The following is a 20,172-nucleotide window of genomic DNA, read 5'->3' on the forward strand; positions in this document are numbered from 1 at the left end:
GGGAGATTTCAATTTGTCTGATGTGGATTGGAACGTCCCGTCTGCAGAATGGGAAAGAAGTAGGGAGATTGTGGATGCCTGTCACAGTGCCTTGCTCAGACAAATGGTGACAGAACCCACGAGGGAAGGGTCGATGCTGGATCTAGTGCTCAACAATTGAGGAAGTGTTTCCAATATCCGGGTGGGTGCCCACCTATGTAACTAACAGTGATCATCACACCATATAGTTTCATATAAGGGCAAGGGTGGAATGTGGACGCACAAAACTCAAAGTACTGGATTTCATACATACTGATTTTGATAAAATGGGGGAATACCTGAAGAAGGAACTGTTGGGGTGGGAAGGCATAGGAGATGTGGAAAAACAGTGGTCCAAGCTAAAGGCTGCTATAAATATGGCGACTGATCTTTATGCAAGGAAAGTAAACAAAAACAAGAGAAGCAGGAAGCCTAAATGGTTCTCCAAACAAGTAGCTGAAAAAATAAGAGCAAAAGAGGCTTAGTTCAAGAAATACAAAAGAATGCAACAAGAGGATCAAGGAAATAAATTATCGGATTAAACTCAAAGAAGCGAAGAGGGGAATACGGCCAGCGGAAGAAAAAAATGGCTAAAGATGTAAAGAGAGGTGACAAGACTTTTTTCAGATATATTGGAGAAAGGAGAAGAGATAGGAATGGAATTGCAAGACTGAAAGATAATGAGAATGGCTATGTGGAGAGTGATGAAGATAAAACAAACGTACTAAACAATTATTTCTTTGCGGTGTTCATGGAGGAAAATCCTGGAGAAGGACCGCGGTTGGCCTGCCAAGGGAACGTCTGGGAATGGAGTGGATACTGTGCCGTTTATGGAAGAAAGAATTTATAAACAGCTGGAGAATCTGAAGGTGAACAAAACTATGGGGCTGGATGGGATACATCCCAGGATACTGAGGGAGCTCAGAGAGGTCCTACTGGGACCTCTTAAAGATTTAATAGATCTTTAGAAACGGGAGAGGTCCCGTGGGATTGGAGACGAGCGGATGTGGTCCCTCTTCACAAAAGTGAAGACAGGGAAGAAGTGGGAAATTACAGACCGAACTGTACTCAGAATTTCAATCCAATAAACCACTGCGTCGCAATCAAACTTCTTGCAACTTGTAACTCTGCGAGTTGCCAATTCGAAACATGCCGCCACATGAAGTATACAAAACAGCCCTATTCCTCACTTTCACTGTTATTTGTTATGTGGATGTTGACTACAGTGTTTTATAAAGATAAGTATATTTTCTATATGGTATAAGAATTGTTTAATAAAGTATTCTGAATAGATTTTAAGAGTGCCTAGTGGTTACTAGGAGTGTAATATTACTTGAATGTAACTAGATTGAAATCAGGATACTCATTTTTGTTTTGATTAATATTCATGAATGAGATATGGCATGCACGCTACCTCCATTTTATGCAAATCTCTCATATGCATATTCATTTTAGATATTCTGAAAGCCTGGTCTGTTTGTGGGTCTTGAGCATTGAACCTATGCAACCCTGCTCTACAGAAGCTCCAGAATATCAAACCTGCTCTCCTGCACAGAAGTACAGGATCACCACCGTGCTTTGAACCAAGTCCAAGCTTTTAATGCACCACCACCAATAGTTATTCCTATCTTCCTACCTTTCAGGACAGAATCTTCTAAGCGTTCAGACATCTCGAGGCACTGCTGTTGGTACTCGGGATTAGTGAAGTAATGTTTTGGCTCACTGAGCTTCCGCTGCAATCTTTCCAGACGTCTTTGTTCTTTTTCTGCTTCCCGGTCTGCTTGTTTCTTCACCCAGTCAGCCATGCTGTTCAAAAAAAGTAGCAGGCAGATGAGGACCAAGGAGGAGAGCTCTCCAGAGAACAACAAAAGAAGCACTAATAAAATAACCACTGGTGTCTGAAGGCTAATACCAGACCTGTTTTGGCCAATAACAAGTGATAAGGAGGATCATGAGTTTCAGCATAATTTTCTAAAATGAGAGGTGTGAGAGGATATGCGTACAGAAGTCCCTTCCCCCAAACTGAGGAGTAAAGCATTCAAGGTCAATCTGTTGCTTGATCCTGGCCTGAAACAGAACTGACGGACCTTGTTATTCAGGTGAGTGGCAAAGAGATCAATGGGGTGTCCCACTTGATCCCTTGGGCTATGTCTATGTTGAAAGACTGCGCGAATGGCTGCATTATCTAGATCAGTCTGTTGGCCAGTTCTTCACTGTCAGATATGTGGCTCTGAGCACCATGCCATGGCTGGATTCCCAACACCACATCCTGACTGCTTCCCGACACAGGAAATATGATCCTGATCTCCCCCCTCCTTGTTGACATAATACATTGCAACCTGATTGTCCATTTGAATGAAGATAATTTGGTGCATTAGCTGATGCATGAAAGCCTTTAGAGCATTCCAATTGGGTTGTGGTTCCAGGAGACTGTTGTAATGCAGAACATCCTGGGGGGGGGGGGGGGGGGGGGGGGGGAGGGGGGGACACTGACCTTCAGGGTGGAGCCCATCTACATGAGCTCCCTAACCCAGGTTGGATATATCTATTGTTGATTTCTTGTGGGGGTGGAGGAATTTGGAATGGAAGTCCCACAGACAAATTACTTTGGAATTATCCACCCAAAGAGGCAACAATGATGGCATTCTCCTGGATTGGGACCACTGAGAAACTAGAGACCTCTGGGTGCCATAGGGGTGACATGCACAGCTGAGGCTCTGTCCTAAAAATCTCAACATCTACTGAGCTGAAACCTACTAGTTCTGATGGATTTGCAGTGCTTTGGAGAACAACACCTCTGCAGCCTGCCCTGGAAGAAAAGCCCAAGCTCAAATGGTGTCTATCAGGGTTCCAATGAATTCCAAGCATTGTACAGGAAGATGGGACAGGGTAGTTTATGACAAATCCAGTATCCGAATAGTTGTTTGCACTGATTCTTCCTTCCTTTGATGTGTTTAACCAACTGTCTAAATAGAGAAATATGTGTAATCCCTAACCTTATCCTCCCTTCAACTGTCTCTTATCCCTTATATGTCCTGTCTGTCCTAACCTTTATCCCTTACCTGTCCTGTCTGTCCTAATTAGATTGTAAGCTCTGTCGAGCAGAGACTGTATCTCCGTGTTCAAGTGTAAAGTGCTGCGTACGTCCAGTAGCGTTATAGAAATGATAAGTAGTAGTAGTAGTAAGGGTACAGAGACTAATAAAGTTTGGTGGGGTTTTTGTTTTTATTCTATCAATAATCTACAATTCCTATTTTAAACCCCAATCTTTAAGTTACCAAAGGATGTTCACTTGATGGCCAGAAAGCCCGACATGCAGCGAGGGCGGAAGGTACGACAGCCAGAAAAAGAGCAAGGCGCCTCCTCCATAGTTGAGCCGGGCTTGAAAACCACAGATGGAGCAAGGTCTGACCTCCAAAGACTGAACAAGGCTCTATATCCAGAGACAGAGCCAGCCTCAATATGCAGGGGTGAAGCGCCCCACCCCCTCTGGGGAATGCGGGCAGGAGTATAGCTCGCAAGGCAGCGAAACTCACCAGGCTTGAAAGAGCAAGTTCCACCAACCAGTTCTGCTCAACTGCTTCACCCCATGAGAAACGCCAGAAACCGGATCAGTAACGTCCCGAAGGACAGTACAGGGAAAAAGGGACAGAACTGGAAGGAACATGATGACAGCCAGAAAATAAACCAGAGGGCAGCGCCGTCAAAGGCTGGGAGAAAAGTACAGGAAGGCAGGAATTGACCCCAAGAAATTTCAACGTGGCACAGCATATGGGCCCCATGGCAATCAAACCTGGGTCCAATGGAGAGCAGGCCCCTAACTGAAACCCAGGGCAGCCTGCAAACCTGGGAAGAGAAGACGACAAACATGGTTAGAAGAACCATCCTGGGAAGGGAAAACGTAGGCTGGCACTGCCAAAGAAAGAATCCTGAAAAGTGGCAAAAGACAAACACAGAAGAGGGCACCAATGTGGCTTGAGCCCCAGGAGAGGCCCCCGACCTGAGAAGAGACTGGACAGCCAACTCAGAAACTGGATGGCAGGTCTGTCAAAGGACAGTGTGTCTAAACAAGAACACATAAGTATGTGGCTCCAGATGGGGTGGCAGAGCGACCTGCCCGAAGCCAGGAAGGCAGACCGGCCATGGTAGAGCAACAGAAGCAACTGCTGGCACGCCCCAAAACCAGCTCGGAGGCCTGGGAGAAACAGAATACCCGCACCTATGCCCTGCCAGTCCCACGCCTGTGAACCAAGGCCGCAGGCCCTGGGGAAAAGCCCCAAAGTTGAAACAGGACTAGAACTGGGACCCTTGGGTCGCAGTCCAGTGCACTAACCATGAGACTACTCCTCTGACCTCGACCCCGAAAGCTAGACTCCAGCCAAAGACCGTCAAGCATACAACAAAGGGGCAGATCACTGATGACCTGTGTGAAGGACTGCAAACAAATATCAACTCCTGAAGGGAAACCAACACAGGAAAGTAGGCTGGACAAACAAGGAAGGGCAAAGCCAAGACCCCAAAGAAAGGAACCGTATTGTCAGCCGGGCGCAAAGCTCTCTCAAGAAGATATAAGGCTACAGGGGAATGGACTACTGCTCTGAAAGGATGGCTTAAAGTGGCCAGGCCCTAGGGACAAAAGTGGGCCAGGGAAAAAACAAAATGGAAGGTGCCACTATGAATCTGAGCATGCCCGGGACACGAAAAGAAGGCAACCTTAACTTAAAAACCAGACCTCCAGGCCCGCAGCCATAACCATCTCAAACACCAGCCAGGGAGTTCGAGTACCATGCACAAAGCAGCGCCCAGCACAGAGCCAAACCACTCAGCCGATGCCCCTGTGGGACAGAAGAGAAACTGAAAGAAAAGACAAGGATTGAAGCCCAGAACACAACGCCCACAAGGACCTGCTGACGAAGACATCGGGCAAGCTGCTGCAAAAATACCAACACAAAAACAAAAGGAGGATGGCCAAAGGGCATCCTCGAGGGGGCTACAAACAACTGCATTTCCAGAAAAGACTGCGCCCCCAAAAGGCCAATAATACCAGAAGACCTAGCTCCACACAAATAAAATGCAGAACAAAAGGCAGAAATACTCCTACCGAAGTCTGAGTTGTGGTTTTTTTTTTTGCAAGGGGCTACAGTCTGCCAAGACTGCCGGCCGTGTCTCAAAGCCACCTCTCCAACACAAAAGAAGATAGGAGGGATACTGCCAAAAGTGTGGACACCAACCCTGGTAAAGAAATCCGACATCTGCTGCAGCGGGAGCCACCCCTGGAATCACTGATTGCGAGACGGTGGAACCAAGCAACAGGCGGCCCAAAGAGCAGGGTGGGGAAGCAACCTAACACGCCAGGCCGAATGAGGTTCTGGCCCACCTTCCTTTTTTTTTTTTGCACAGGCAGGAGATGCAATGATGCAAACCAGAATAAGCTGACATGCTGGCAGGCAGGAGAGGAAGGGAAGGGGCAAGGGAGAGACCTGGCAGCACCAGGTGTGCACCCAAAATGGTTGAGTCCAGCCAAGACCCCCAGGCTCAACTAAACCTGAGGGCACAGGCTAAGAGCAAGACCCATCCTGAGAGCTCCACAGGATATGGCCATCCACCTGCTGAGAGAGAGAGAGAGAGAACATGCCCACAAACAGTAAACCTCTGAAGTTCTCTATCTCCACCTACTGGTAGCGGGACATAACCACTTATCTCTGGATTGATCTGTGGGACTTAATGGAAATACTGTGCAACTAATTGTTGGATCACAGTGTACCAAGATCTGGCCTGAATCACTTTGTAAAAATGGATGGAACTGTGAAAGGTGACTCATTTTTCCCATCTATCAAAACTTGCAATATTAAATGATTGTACCCATTTGGACGATGGATTACAATGGCTGGCACATCCCGCAGGGTCAAAACTATTGCTGAGGCTTGGAAAGCTCGAGGATTTGGGCTGTAACAATTTCCTACCACATAAGCCTTCTAGTGCATCCATGTCAGTTAAACGGACTGTGCATGGCAGCAGGTCCAGAATGGGCGCAAAACCCACAGAAGACTATGGATGTCCCAGGTAGAGGAATTGCAGAAATTTTATTGGCTTCTTGACTAGGCAAATCCAGCCGCAAAAGACTTTTAATGTATATACAAACAGTGTTCAGAAAGCCGTTTATATATGTGGGGGAGGGGGGAGTGTGAGAGTTTAAGGGGACTGCAGTATTGTGGCACCTATGATAGATGAAGGGGAGGAGTACGGATAGACTAAATAATTTCAATGTTGGGCACTTCTTGGGGACCTGAGCACACAGGGATCGGATTATTTTAATTTCATTTTTAATAATTTACATACCTCTTAGACCTAAGAGGTTTACAGTTTCATTTTATAGACACTGGGATGGAGGGGGTTGGAGATTAGGGTTCTAGGGATGTTTTCATTGCATCTTGGAACATGAACAGAAGAGATAACTCAGGAAAAAGGAGATTATAACCAAGCAATAACTATTCCTGCAGAAGTTACCAATACGCTGCTAGATAAAGCTATGGCATTCACCAATATTACTCGACACTTATAGAACACGACTCAGATAAATGACCCTTCGATGAAATGCAAATCACATGGTCAACTGCAGATTCTCTGGTACACCTGCCATTGATATACATTATATCCACATTTGTGTCTTTGCCTAATCCTTACAGAACTTTAACTCTCCTCACACATGGCGCCACAATTAAACAGCAGCTATAATAATAATCATAATAAAACATGATACTTATATCCCACACATCATAGTTCAGTGTGGCTTACAAAAGAATAAATGGACCAACTCCAGAAATTATTACATACCAACAGTCAACTGACTACAATTAAAACTCACCTAATTCACATTTTAAAATTTTCTAAATTAAAAAAAAAAAAGTTTTCAATAATTTCTGGAAAACCAAATAATTAGATTGCATTCTACGATCAACTGGTAATACGTTCCAGTGGCTAGCTGCTAAATATACAAATGTACCAGCAAAGCCTTCTTATACAACACCCATTTTGGATCTGGATATTGTGGGAAACCAAAAATAAACAAATCACCACCTAGATCCAAGAACAATATTCTTATGCGATAATCTTATTAAACTTAACATACATGGGTGCTTCGCCATGCACAATTAAAATGAGGCAGCAGATCTTAAAAATAACACACGCTTGTAATAGCAACTAGTGCTTGAATCTCTATTTTCATGGAGAAAATTGAAAATTCCGTCACTCAACGTGCAATTAAACTCTGGAATTCATTGCCAGAGAATGTGGTAAAGGCAGTTAACTTAGCAGGGTTTAAAAAAGGTCTGGGTGGCTTCCTAAGGGAAAGTCCATAGACCATTATTAAATTGACGTGGGGAAAATCCACTGCTTATTTCTGGGATAAGAAACATAGAATGTTTTGTATTTTGGGGGGATCTTGCCAGGTATTTGTGACCTGGATTGGCCATTGTTGGAAACAGGATGCTGGGCTTGAAGGACCTTTGGTCTGTCCCAGTGTGGCAATACTTAAGTACTTAGGCACTTTATAAGTAACCAAAATTTGAATAAGAGCTTACGCTTTCTCATGGTTAACATCTCGAAGTCGCCTTCCACTGAGATCCCGACAAGCCTCTCTGTTTGTAGTTTTCTCAATTTGAGCACCAAGTGCTCGAAGCATAGATCCAAAGCCTGAAATATAATATTTATTAACACTAACAGAAACTTACAAAATCATGCAGCCATAACAGGTTTTACTTTCAAAATTGCTATACTCCAGTACCACAGCTTCAGAATAATTGTTTATGTCTAATTACTCCTATGTAGAATTCTGCTCTGGAGACGTGCTTACTATTAATCACATTAGAGAACAGCCTGCAAAGGCTGCCTGTGTCACGACTAAAACACACAACTAAATGTGGCAACTATGATATTTGTTTGAGGAAGTTGTTCTAAATAGTGTGTAAAATCTTGCTAGTCAGATCAACTGGTCAGTGATTAAGTACCGCTCCTCCAGTCCACTAGGCCACTCCTCCACTGTTGCTACTATTTGAGATTCTACATGGAATGTTGCTATTCCACTAGCAACATTCCATGTAGAAGTCGGCCCTTGCAGATCACCAATGTGGCCGCGCAGGCTTCTGCTTCTGTGAGTCTGACGTCCTGCACATACGTGCAGGACGTCAGACTCACAGAAACAGAAGCCTGTGCAGCCTTCTACATGGAATGTTGCTAGTGGAATAGCAACATTCCATGTAGAATCTCCAATAGTAGCAACATTCCAGGTAGAATCTCCAATAGTATCTATTTTATTTTTGTTACATTTGTATCCTGCGCTTTCCCACTCATGGCAGGCTCAATGCGGCTTACATGGGGCAATGGAGGGTTAAGTGACTTGCCCAGAGTCACAAGGAGCTGCCTGTGCCTGAAGTGGGAATTGAACTCAGTTCCTCAGGACCAAAGTCCACCACCCTAACCACTAGGCCACTCCTCCACTGTTGCTACTATTCCACTAGCAACATTCCATGTAGAAGTCGGCCCTTGCAGATCACCAATGTGGCCGCGCAGGCTTCTACATGGAATGTTGCTAGTGGAATAGCAACATTCCATGTAGAATCTCCAATAGTAGCAACATTCCATGTAGAATCTCCAATAGTAGCAACGTTCCATGTAGAATCTCCAATAGTAGCAACGTTCCATGTAGAATCTCCAATAGTAGCAACATTCCATGTAGAATCTCCAATAGTATCTATTTTATTTTTGTTACATTTGTACCCTGCGCTTTCCCACTCATGGCAGGCTCAATGCGGCTTACATGGGGCAATGGAGGGTTAAGTGACTTGCCCAGAGTCACAAAGAGCTGCCTGTGCCAGGAATCGAACTCAGTTCTTCAGTTTCCCAGGACCAAAGTCCACCACCCTAACCACTAGGCCACTCCTCCACTCCATTTTCTGTAGTAGTCTAATTAAGAGTAGATAATATATATTTGACTACTGAAATTGTATGTAACCCTTGAAGTGATTACATCAGCAATGTGAGATGGCGAGGCCAACATTTGCCAGGTAGCTCATCTGCGGCTAACAGCTGGCACTTGCATGATCCCTATATAGTCCATTCAATTTAGTCACTAACTAAGTATTAGAATTATTTTGTAAGTACTTTCGAACCACTTTTTGTAGTAGTGAACATCACTGAATATGAAAACATAAAAACTAGTAAGCACAAATCTTGTTTTCCATGGAGAACTTTAATATGCTGCCGAGTACAAAAAAAGCATCAAAAAGTTAGAACAGACCTCCTTTTCCGCCACACAGTCTAGGCGCCAGACTATAAACCAGTCCATTCTGCAATTCTTGATCAGCACCAACCAGTCGCCCATTACACGTCACATATAAACTATCCACAGGAATACCCTAGAAATAAAAGGGAAACGAACAGTCATGAACAAATGGGTATTTAAACTCAAAACCATGGTTCTACAGAATCAGAGTATGAAGACAGACAAGGACAGTAACGCTAATCTAGTCTGGTCCCACAGACACACCAGTTAACCTCTGTGCTTATCCCAGTTTCTCGAGTTCACTGCCTCATATATAATGTTACTCCCAAATCCACATCCCTTGTCAAATTAGAAGTCACAAGGGTTTCCTTCATCTGCGTTACTATATTAGAAGGTGTTTGCATATCATTATTAGCATTCCACCATTTCACTTAGATCCCTTAGAAGCTGCAACCATGGATGCCCAGCCACAGTGTTACCTTCTCAGCTGGAATGGAGAAAGGGGAAATGAAAAGGAGCCTGAAAGAGCTGGAATGCGGGACTAAGACAGAGAAAGTAAAAATGAAGGAGATGGCAAGTGACAGTAAAACTAAGAGAGTTCAATGTTTTCATTGGGGGGGGGGGGGGGATTGAGCCTAGACGTGGAAAGCAGAGCATGATGGGGGAGGGTGGCAGCAGGGGCCCCAACCATTAGGCATAACAGAAAATTATAGATAAACGGAAGACCACAATATAAGAAAACCAAGTCTACAAATTTACTTCTTACTATACCTTGGGTAAACACTAATTTTTTAAACTTTTTATATTGCAATTATAAAGTGTTTAAATGTGCTCAGACCATACCCATTCCAACCATTATATCCCCAAGGGATGTTCTGCCTCCTTACCATGTATGTACATACACCTGAGCTTACTTTAAAATCTTTATCACATATCGTAGGTTGTAACAGTGAAAATTCTGTATATTCGATATATTAAAAAGACATCTTCAAATTGTCCTAAACACGATACATAGATATATCTACTACACAGTACAATACTGAGCTCAGAGGGTAACCCACAGATTTAAATAATGTAACTTCCTGATGTATACATAGGGAGGTGCAGTGTGCTTAATTTTTATTACATTTGTACCCCGCGCTTCCCCACTCATGGCAGGCTCAATGTGGCTTACATGGGGCAATGGAGGCTTAATAACACTAAATGTATAATTCCCACATACAAACCTTAACAATCTCCCACAACAAATCATAACTCAATAACAAAAAAAATATTTCATCACTTCCCTTGAGGATATATCATGATCACGTTTGTGCTTTTAAAACCAAATCAGTCCATTCATCCAAATCATTCTTGCCAGCTCCATGAGTATTCCCTTTAACTCTGGCCGAGTTTCACATATCTTCTTCAGAAAGGGAAACTATAACACAGAATATGGCAATAATCAAGCACAGCTCACATGCATGCTGGAGTATATCATGGCAACAAGTTCATCGTTTTCAATATTCTCAAACTATATTACTCACGAAAACAAACTTTAAACTGATCACGGACAACAAACCCAGAGTGGGTTCGTGTCTGGAAATCTCCTACGCGCCAGATAAGAGCGTCTGATGTCATACTCCCACTCTTTAAATACCCATCTATACTCGCGCCTAATAGGCTGCATCAATGATAAAAACCAGCTGATGACCTGCTCCTCTTAAAGGGCTAGATCCCCAAAAACCCCATATGGAGGACACACCCACCCATTTTCTCAGTCAATATCTGGGAAATTGAAATCACCCATTATTATTGTGTTGCCCAGTTTGTTAGCCTCCACACTGGGAAAAGACCAAAGGTCCATCGAGCCCAGCAGCCAATCCAGGCCAAGGGCACCTGTCGAGCTTCCCAAACGTACAAACATTCTATACATGTTATTCCTGGAATTGTGGATTTTTCCCAAGTCCATTTAGTAGCGGTTTATGGACTTGTCCTTTAGGAAACCGCCTAACCCCCTTTTAAACTCTGCTAAGCTAACCGCCTTCACCACGTTCTCTGGCAACGAATTCCAGAGTTTAATTATACGTTGGGTGAAGAAAAAGTTTCTCTGATTTGTTTTAAATTTACTACACTGTAGTTTCATCGCATGCCCCCTAGTTCTAGTATTTTTGGAAAGCATTGACGCTTCACATCCACCTGTTCCACTCCACTCAATATTTTATATACCTCTATCATGTCTCCCCTCAGCCGTCTCTTCTCCAAGCTGAATAGCCCTAGCCTCCTTAGTCTTTCTTCATAGGGAAGTCGTCCCATCCCCGCTATCATTTTAGTCGCCCTTCGCGGCACCTTTTCCAATTCTACTATATCTTTCTTGAGATGCGGCGACCAGAATTGAACACAGTACTCAAGGTGCGGTCGCACCATGGAGCGATACAACAGCATAACATCCTCACACCTGTTTTCCATACCTTTCCTAATAATACCCAACATTCTATTCGCTTTCCTAGCCGCAGCAGCACACTGAGCAGAAGGTTTCAGTGTATTATCGACGACGACACCCAGATCCCTTTCTTGGTCTGTAACTCCTAACGTGTAACCTTGCATGCTGTAGCTATAATTCGGGTTCTTTTTTCCCCACATGCATCACCTTGCACTTGCTCACATTAAACGTCATCTGCCATTTAGCCGCCCAGTCTCGTAAGGACTTCTGTAATTTTTCACAATCCTGTCGCGAGTTAACGACCTTGAATAACTTGTGTCATCAGCAAATTTAATTACCTCGCTAGTTACTCCCATCTCTAAATCATTTATAAATATGTTAAAAAGCAGCGGTCCTAGCACAGACACCTGAAGAACCCCACTAACTACCCTTCTCCATTGTGAATACTGCCCATTTAACCCCACTCTCTGTTTCCTATCCTTCAACCAGTTTTTAATCCACAATAGGACATTTCCTCCTCTCCCATGACCCTCCAATTTCCTCTGTAGCCTTTCTGTGAACAGCTATGTAGATAATGATGAAGAAAAAGCAAATCTGCTAAATAGATACTTTTGTTCTGTTTTCACTGAAGAAAATCCTGGAGAAGGACAGCGATGGACTGGCAAAAGTACAAATGAAAATGGAGTAGATATAGCACCATTCACGGAACAGAGTGGTATAAACAACTTGAAAAGCTAAAGGTGGACAAAGCCATGGGACCGGACGGGATCCACCCCAGGATATTAAGGGAGCTCAGAGATGTTCTGGCGGGTTTGTTTAATAAATCATTGGAAACGGGAGAGGTTCTGTGGGATTGGAGAACGGCGGATGTGGTCCCTCTTCACAAGTGGTGATAGAGGGAAGAAACTGGAAACTACAGGCCGGTAAGCCTCACTTCAATTATTGGAAAAGTAATGGAAGCGATGCTGAAGGAAAGGATAGATTTCCTGGAAGCCAATAAGTTGCAATATCCGAGACAACATGGTTTTACCAAAGGTAAATCGTGCCAAAAGAATCTCATTGAATTCTTTGACTGGGTAACTGGAGAATTAAATCAGGGATGTGCTATAGACAATCTACCTACATTTCAGCAAAGCTTTTGACACGGTTCCCCACAGGAGGCTCTTGAACAAACTGGACGGGCTGAAGATAGGTCCTGAAATGGTGAACTGGATTAGGAACTGGTTGACGGACAGACGCCAGAGGGTGGTGGTAAATGGAATTCGGAGGAGGGAAAGGTGAGTAGTGGAGTGCCTCAGGGATCGGTGCTGGGTCTGATTCTGTTCAATATATTTGTGAGTGACATTGCTGAAGGGTTAGAAGGTAAAGTTTGCCTATTTGCGGATGATACTAAGATCTGTAACAGAGTGGACACCCGGGAGGGAGTGGAAAACATGAAAAAGGATCTGCGGAAGCTAGAAGAATGGTCTAAGGTTTGGCAATTGAAATTCAATGTGAAGAAATGCAAAGTGATGCACTTAGGGAGTAGAAATCCACGGGAGACATATGTGTTAGGCGGGGAGAGTCTGATAGGTACCGACGGGGAGAGGGATCTTGGGGTGATAGTATCTGAGGATCTGAAGGTGACGAAATAGTGTGACAAGGCAGTGGCCGTAAGTAGAAGGTTGCTAGGCTGTATAGAGAGGGGAGTGACCAGCAGAAGAAAAGAGGTTTTAATGCCCCTGTATAAGTCGTTGGTGAGGCCATACCTGGAGTATTGTGTTCAATTCTGGAGGCTGTATCTTGCTAAGGTTGTAAAAAGAATTGAAGCGGTGCAAAGAAAAGCTACAAGAATGGTATGGGATTTGCGTTACAAGATGTATTAGGAGAGACTTGCGGACCTGAACATGTATACCCTGGAGGAAAGGAGAAACAGGGGTGATATGATACAGACGTTCAAATATCTGAAAGGTATTAATCCGCAAACGAACCTTTTCCGGAGATGGGAAGGCGGTAGAACTAGAGGGCATGATATGAGATTGAAGGGGGACAGACTCAAGAAAAATGTCAGGAAGTATTTTTTCACAGAGAGTGGTGGATGCTTGGAATGCTCTCCTGCAGGAGGTGGTGGAGAGGAAAACGGTAACGGAATTCAAACATGCATGGGATAAACATAAAGGAATCCTGTTCCGATGGAATGGATCCTCAGAAGCTTAGCCGAGATTAGATGGTGGGAGGTGGGGGATAGTGCTGGGCAGACTTATACGGTCTGTGCCCTGAAAATGACAGATAGAAATCAAGGTAAGGTATACACAAAAAGTAGCACATATAAATTTATCTTGTTGGGCAGACTAGGTGGACCGTGCAGGTCTTTTTCTGCAGTCATCTACTATGTTACTATGAGGTACCTTGTCAAACGCCTTTTGAAAATCCAGATACACAATATCAACCGGCTCCCCTTTGTCCACGTTTGTTTACTCCTTCAAAGAACTGAAGTGAATTGGTCAGGCAAGATTTCCCCACACAAAAGCCGTGCTGACTTGGTCTCAGTAATCCATGTCCTCGGATGTGCTCTGTAATTTTGTTTTTGATAATATTTCTAAATCCGTCTGTTCATCCTGGCCAGGCGGACAGTGGTACACTCCTTTCACTATCCTTTTCCCCTTTACACATGGAATTTCAATCCACAGTGATTCCAAGATGTGTTTTGTTTCCTACAGAATTTTCAGTCTATTTGATTCAAGGCCCTCCTTAACATACAATGCTACCCCTCCACCAATTCGATCCACCCTATCATCACTATAATATAATTTGTACCCCGGTATGACAGTGTCCCACTGGTTATCCTCCTTCCAGCAGGTCTCAGAGATGCCTATTATATCTAATTTTTCATTAGGGCTTGCTAGAGAGGTAAACTTCCTGGACGAAATCAAGGACTGCTTTACGGAGCAGCTGGTACAGAAGCCAACAAGAGAAGGAAAAATTCTCGATCTGGTCCTTAATGGAGCGCATGATCTAGTGTGGGAGGTAATGGAGATGGGGCCGCTTGATAACAGTGATCATAATATGATCAGATTTGATATTAGCTTTGGAGTAAGTATATACAGGAAATCCAATACGTTAGAGCATAACTTTCAAAAAGGAGACTATGATAAAATGAGAAGTACATAAGTACATAAGTAGTGCCATACTGGGAAAGACCAAAGGTCCATCTAGCCCAGCATCCTGTCACCGACAGTGGCCAATCCAGGTCAAGGGCACCTGGCACGCTCCCCAAACGTAAAAACATTCCAGACAAATTATACCTAAAAATGCGGAATTTTTCCAAGTCCATTTAATAGCGGTCTATGGACTTGTCCTTTAGGAATCTATCTAACCCCTTTTTAAACTCCGTCAAGCTAACCGCCCGTACCACGTTCTCCGGCAACGAATTCCAGAGTCTAATTACACGTTGGGTGAAGAAAAATTTTCTCCGATTCGTTTTAAATTTACCACACTGTAGCTTCAACTCATGCCCTCTAGTCCTAGTATTTTTGGATAGCGTGAACAGTCGCTTCACATCCACCCGATCCATTCCACTCATTATTTTATACACTTCTATCATATCTCCCCTCAGCCGTCTCTTCTCCAAGCTGAAAAGCCCTAGCCTTCTCAGCCTCTCTTCATAGGAAAGTCGTCCCATCCCCACTATCATTTTCGTCGCCCTTCGCTGTACCTTTTCCAATTCTACTATATCTTTTTTGAGATACGGAGACCAGTACTGAACACAATACTCCAGGTGCGGTCGCACCATGGAGCGATACAACGGCATTATAACATCCGCACACCTGGACTCCATACCCTTCCTAATAACACCCAACATTCTATTCGCTTTCCTAGCTGCAGCAGCACACTGAGCAGAAGGTTTCAGCGTATCATCGACGACGACACCCAGATCCCTTTCTTGATCCGTAACTCCTAACGCGGAACCTTGCAAGACGTAGCTATAATTCGGGTTCCTCTTACCCACATGCATCACTTTGCACTTGTCAACATTGAACTTCATCTGCCACTTGCACGCCCATTCTCCCAGTCTCGCAAGGTCCTCCTGTAATCGTTCACATTCCTCCTGCGACTTGACGACCCTGAATAATTTTGTGTCATCGGCGAATTTAATTACCTCACTAGTTATTCCCATCTCTAGGTCATTTATAAATACATTAAAAAGCAACGGACCCAGCACAGACCCCTGCGGGACCCCACTAACTACCCTCCTCCACTGAGAATACTGGCCACGCAATCCTACTCTCTGCTTCCTATCTTTCAACCAGTTCTTAATCCATAATAATACCCTACCTCCGATTCCATGACTCTGCAATTTCTTCAGGAGTCTTTCGTGCGGCACTTTGTCAAACGCCTTCTGAAAATCCAGATATACAATATCAACCGGCTCCCCATTGTCCACATGTTTGCTTACCCCCTCAAAAAAATGCATTAGATTGGTGAGGCAAGACTTCCCTTCACTAAATCCGTGCTGACTTTGTCTCATCAGTCCATGTTTTTGTATATGCTCTGCAATTTTATTCTTAATAATAGCCTCCACCATCTTGCCCGGCACCGACGTCAGACTCACCGGTCTATAATTTCCCGGATCTCCTCTGGAACCCTTCTTAAAAATCGGAGTAACATTGGCTACCCTCCAGTCTTCCGGTACTACACTCGATTTTAGGGACAGATTGCATATTTCTAACAGTAGCTCCGCAAGTTCATTTTTTAGTTCTATTAATACTCTGGGATGAATACCATCAGGTCCCGGTGATTTACTACTCTTCAGCTTGCTGAACTGACCCATTACATCCTCCAAGGTTACAGAGAATTTGTTTAGTTTCTCCGACTCCCCCGCTTCAAATATTCTTTCTGGCACCGGTGTCCCCCCCAAATCCTCCTCGGTGAAGACCGAAGCAAAGAATTCATTTAATTTCTCCGCTACGGCTTTGTCCTCCTTGATCGCCCCTTTAACACCATTTTCGTCCAGCGGCCCCAACCGACTCTTTGGCCGGTTTCCTGCTTTTAATGTATCTAAAAAAATTTTTACTATGTATTTTTGCTTCCAACGCTAATTTCTTCTCAAAGTCCTTTTTTGCCCTCCTTATCTCCGCTTTGCATTTGGCTTGGCATTCCTTATGATCTATCCTGTTACGGTGAAAAAAAAAAAAAAAAACTTAGAGTGGCTGCGAGGGTCAAAATTTACACCATGCGTGAATGCTGTTCAAAAATACCATCCTGGAAGCCCAGGCCAAATATATTCCATCTATTAAAAAAGGAGTGAGGAAGACCAAATGACAGCCGGCATGGTTAAAAAGTGAGGTGAAGGAAGCTATAAGAGCTAAAAGAAAATCCTTCAGAAAAGGAACCGACTGAAAATAATAAGAAACAGCATAAGGAATGGCAAGTCAAATGCAAAGTGCTGATAAGGAAGGCAAAGACGGACTTTGAAAAAAACATTGCGATGGAGGCAAAACACATAGTAAAATTTTCTTTAGGTATATTAAAAGCAAAAGAAGCTGGCAAAAGAATCGGTTGGACCACTAGATGACCGAGGGGTAAAAGGGACAATCAGGGAAGATAAAGCCATCATGGACAGATAAAATGAATTATTTGCTTCAGTCTTCAACGAGGAAGATTTGGGTGGGGTGCCGCAAATGGTATTCGAAGCTGATGAGTTGAAGAAACTGAATGAAATCTCTATAAACCTAGGAGGATGTAATGGGGCAATTTGACAAACTGAACAGTAGCAAATCTCCTGGACCGGAGTACTGATAGAATTGAAAAATGAACTGTCAGAACTATTGTTAGTAATAAGTAATTTACCTTCAAAATCGAGCATGGTACCAGAAGATTGGAGGGTGGCCAATGTAACGGCGATATATTAAAAAGGTTCTAGAGGGGATCTGGGAAATTATAGACCGGTGAGACTGAGGTTGGTGCCGGGCAAAATGGAAGAGACTATTATAAAGAACAAAATAACAGAGCATATTCAAAAGCATGGATTAATGAGACAAAGTCAACATGGATTTAGTGAAGGGAAATCTTGCCTCACCAATCTACTACATTTCTTTGAAGGGGTGAACAAACATGTGGATAAAGGGGAGCCGGTTGATACTGTGTATCTGGATTTTCAGAAGGCGTTTGACAAAGTACCTCATGAAAGACTCCAGATGAAATTGGAGAGTCATGGGATAGGAGGTAGTGTTCTATTCTGGATTAAAAACTGGTTAAAAGATAGAAAACAGTAGGGTTCAATGGTCAGTATTCCTAATGGAGAAGGGTAGTTAATGGGGTTCCCCAGGGGTCTGTGCTGGGACCGCTGCTTTTTAACATATTTATAAATGATCTAGATATGGGAGTAACTAGTGAGGCAATTAAATTTGCTGATGACACAAAGTTATTCAAGGCTGTTAAATCGCAAGAGGATTGTGAAAAATTACAAGAGGACCTTACGAGACTGGGCGTCTAAATGGCAGATGATGTTTAATGTGAGCAAGTGCAAAGTGATGCATTTGGGAAAGAGGAACCCTAACTATAGCTATGTAATGCAAGGTTCCACGTTAGGAGTCACCGACTAAGAAAGCGATCTCGGCAGCGGCGGCATTGAGGATACGTTGAAACCCTCTGCTCAGTGCGCTGCGGCAGCTAAGAAAGCAAATAGAAAGTTAGGTATTATTAGGAAAGGAATGGAAAACAAAAGTGAGGATGTTTTAATGCTTTTGTATCGGTCCATGGTGCAACTGCACTTCGAATACTACATCGTAACATAGTAGATGACGGCAGAAAAAGACCTATACGGTCCATCCAGTCTGCCCAACAAGATAAACTCTTATGTGCTACTTTTTATTTGTACCTGTCCTCTTCAGGGCACAGACCGTATAAGTCTGCCCCGCACTATCCCCGCCTCCCAAACACCAGCCCCGCCTCCCACCAATTGGCTCTGGCACAGACCGTATAGGTCTGCCCATCACTATCCCCTTCTCCGAATCACCAGTCCCGCCTTCCACCAACGGCTCTGGCACAGACCGTATAAGTCTGTCCAGCACTAGCCCCGCCTCCCCCCACCGGCTCTGCTACCTAATCTCGGCTAAGCTCCTTAGGATCTATTCCTTCTGAACAGGATTCCTTTATGTTTATCCCACGCATGTTTGAATTCCGTTACCGTTTTCCTCTCCACCACCTCCCGCGGGAGGGCATTCCAAGCACCCACCACTCTCCGTGAAAAAATACTTCCTGACATTTTTCTTGAGTTTGCCCCCCTTCAATTTCATTTCATGTCCTCTCGTTCTACCGCCTTCGTATCTCCGGAAAAGGTTCGTTTGCGGATTAATACCTTTCAAATATCTGAACGTCTGTATCATATCACCCCTGTTTCTCATTTCCTCCAGAGTATACATGGTCAATTCTGTGTTCAATTCTGATAGACGCATCTCAAAAAAGATATAGTGGAATTAGAAAAGGTACAGAAAAGGCTGACGAAAATGACAAAGGGGATGGGATGATTTCCCTATGAGGAAAGGCTGAAGCGGCTAGGGCAGCTTGGAGAAAAGACGGTTGAGGGGAGATATGATAGAGATCTATATAAAATAGTGGAGTGGAACGGGTAGACGTGAATCGTTTGTTTACTCTTTCCAAAAATACTAGGACTAGGGGGCATGCGATGAAGCTACAAACTAGTAAATTTAATACGAATCTGAGAAAAAAGATTTCTTCACTCAACATGTAATTAAACTCTGGAATTCGTTGCCAGAGAATGTGGTAAAGGCAGTTAGCTTAGCAGGGTTTAAAAAAAGGTAAGGACAGCTTCCTTAAGGAAAAGTCTCTAGACCATTATTAAATTGACATGGGGAAAATCCACTGCTTATTTCTGGGATACCTAGTTTGTAAGGATTTAGTGTTAAAAAAAACTTCAAACTTTATTAAATAGCATTGCACGATTTATATTCATGGTTTCAGTTGCATTGGTTGCCAATCCAAGCGCGAGCTGTCTAAGCTTTGTTACCTTGTTTTTCAAATTTTGCACGGTGAAATACCAGAGTATATGGTTGTGGTAAAACAAGGCTTTTTAAGCCCCTGAACTGTAATGTTTTCATGCAGTGTTATTTCTCTTTTTTGGTCAGCAGGTGGTGTTTGTTTTGTGTTTTAAGGCTGTTGCAGAGAAGCCTTGAGGAAAAAATATTCTGCCCTGTTATTGGCCAGATTCTTGCAAAAGCTAATGCTCTGGATGACTGCAGCAGTACCAGGGTCCCTTCCCCATTCAGTATTTTTTGGTAGTGTTAGGAGATTAGCAGTGTGCTGATGGCGGCTGATAGTGGCCCTCAGACACCGGATATGCCTGACCTAACACAAGAGCGATCGGATGTCCTCAAGGAGTTGGAGTGGCAGGACTTGGCTGTGTGGAGTTCTCTCGGGGTGAAAGCAGAGGCTCGTGAATTGGAAGGCCAGA

At 43.8% G+C, this 20,172-nt stretch overlaps 1 protein-coding gene across 1 annotated transcript in view; it reads right to left on the minus strand.

The window, feature by feature from the left end:
- Positions 1–20,172, minus strand: part of SDE2 (SDE2 telomere maintenance homolog) — a 59,735-nt gene that overhangs the window by 32,486 nt on the left and 7,077 nt on the right. The window contains exons 2-4 of the mRNA XM_030195718.1: positions 9,314–9,431; positions 7,599–7,710; positions 1,655–1,824 (exon numbers count right to left, since the gene is read on the minus strand). Coding sequence (XP_030051578.1) covers positions 1,655–1,824; positions 7,599–7,710; positions 9,314–9,431 — 400 coding nt within the window. The remainder of the gene's footprint in view (positions 1–1,654; positions 1,825–7,598; positions 7,711–9,313; positions 9,432–20,172) is intronic.

The sequence above is a fragment of the Microcaecilia unicolor genome, chromosome 3 (genome assembly GCF_901765095.1).
Source record: "Microcaecilia unicolor chromosome 3, aMicUni1.1, whole genome shotgun sequence".
NCBI classification, from domain to species: Eukaryota; Metazoa; Chordata; class Amphibia; order Gymnophiona; family Siphonopidae; genus Microcaecilia; species Microcaecilia unicolor.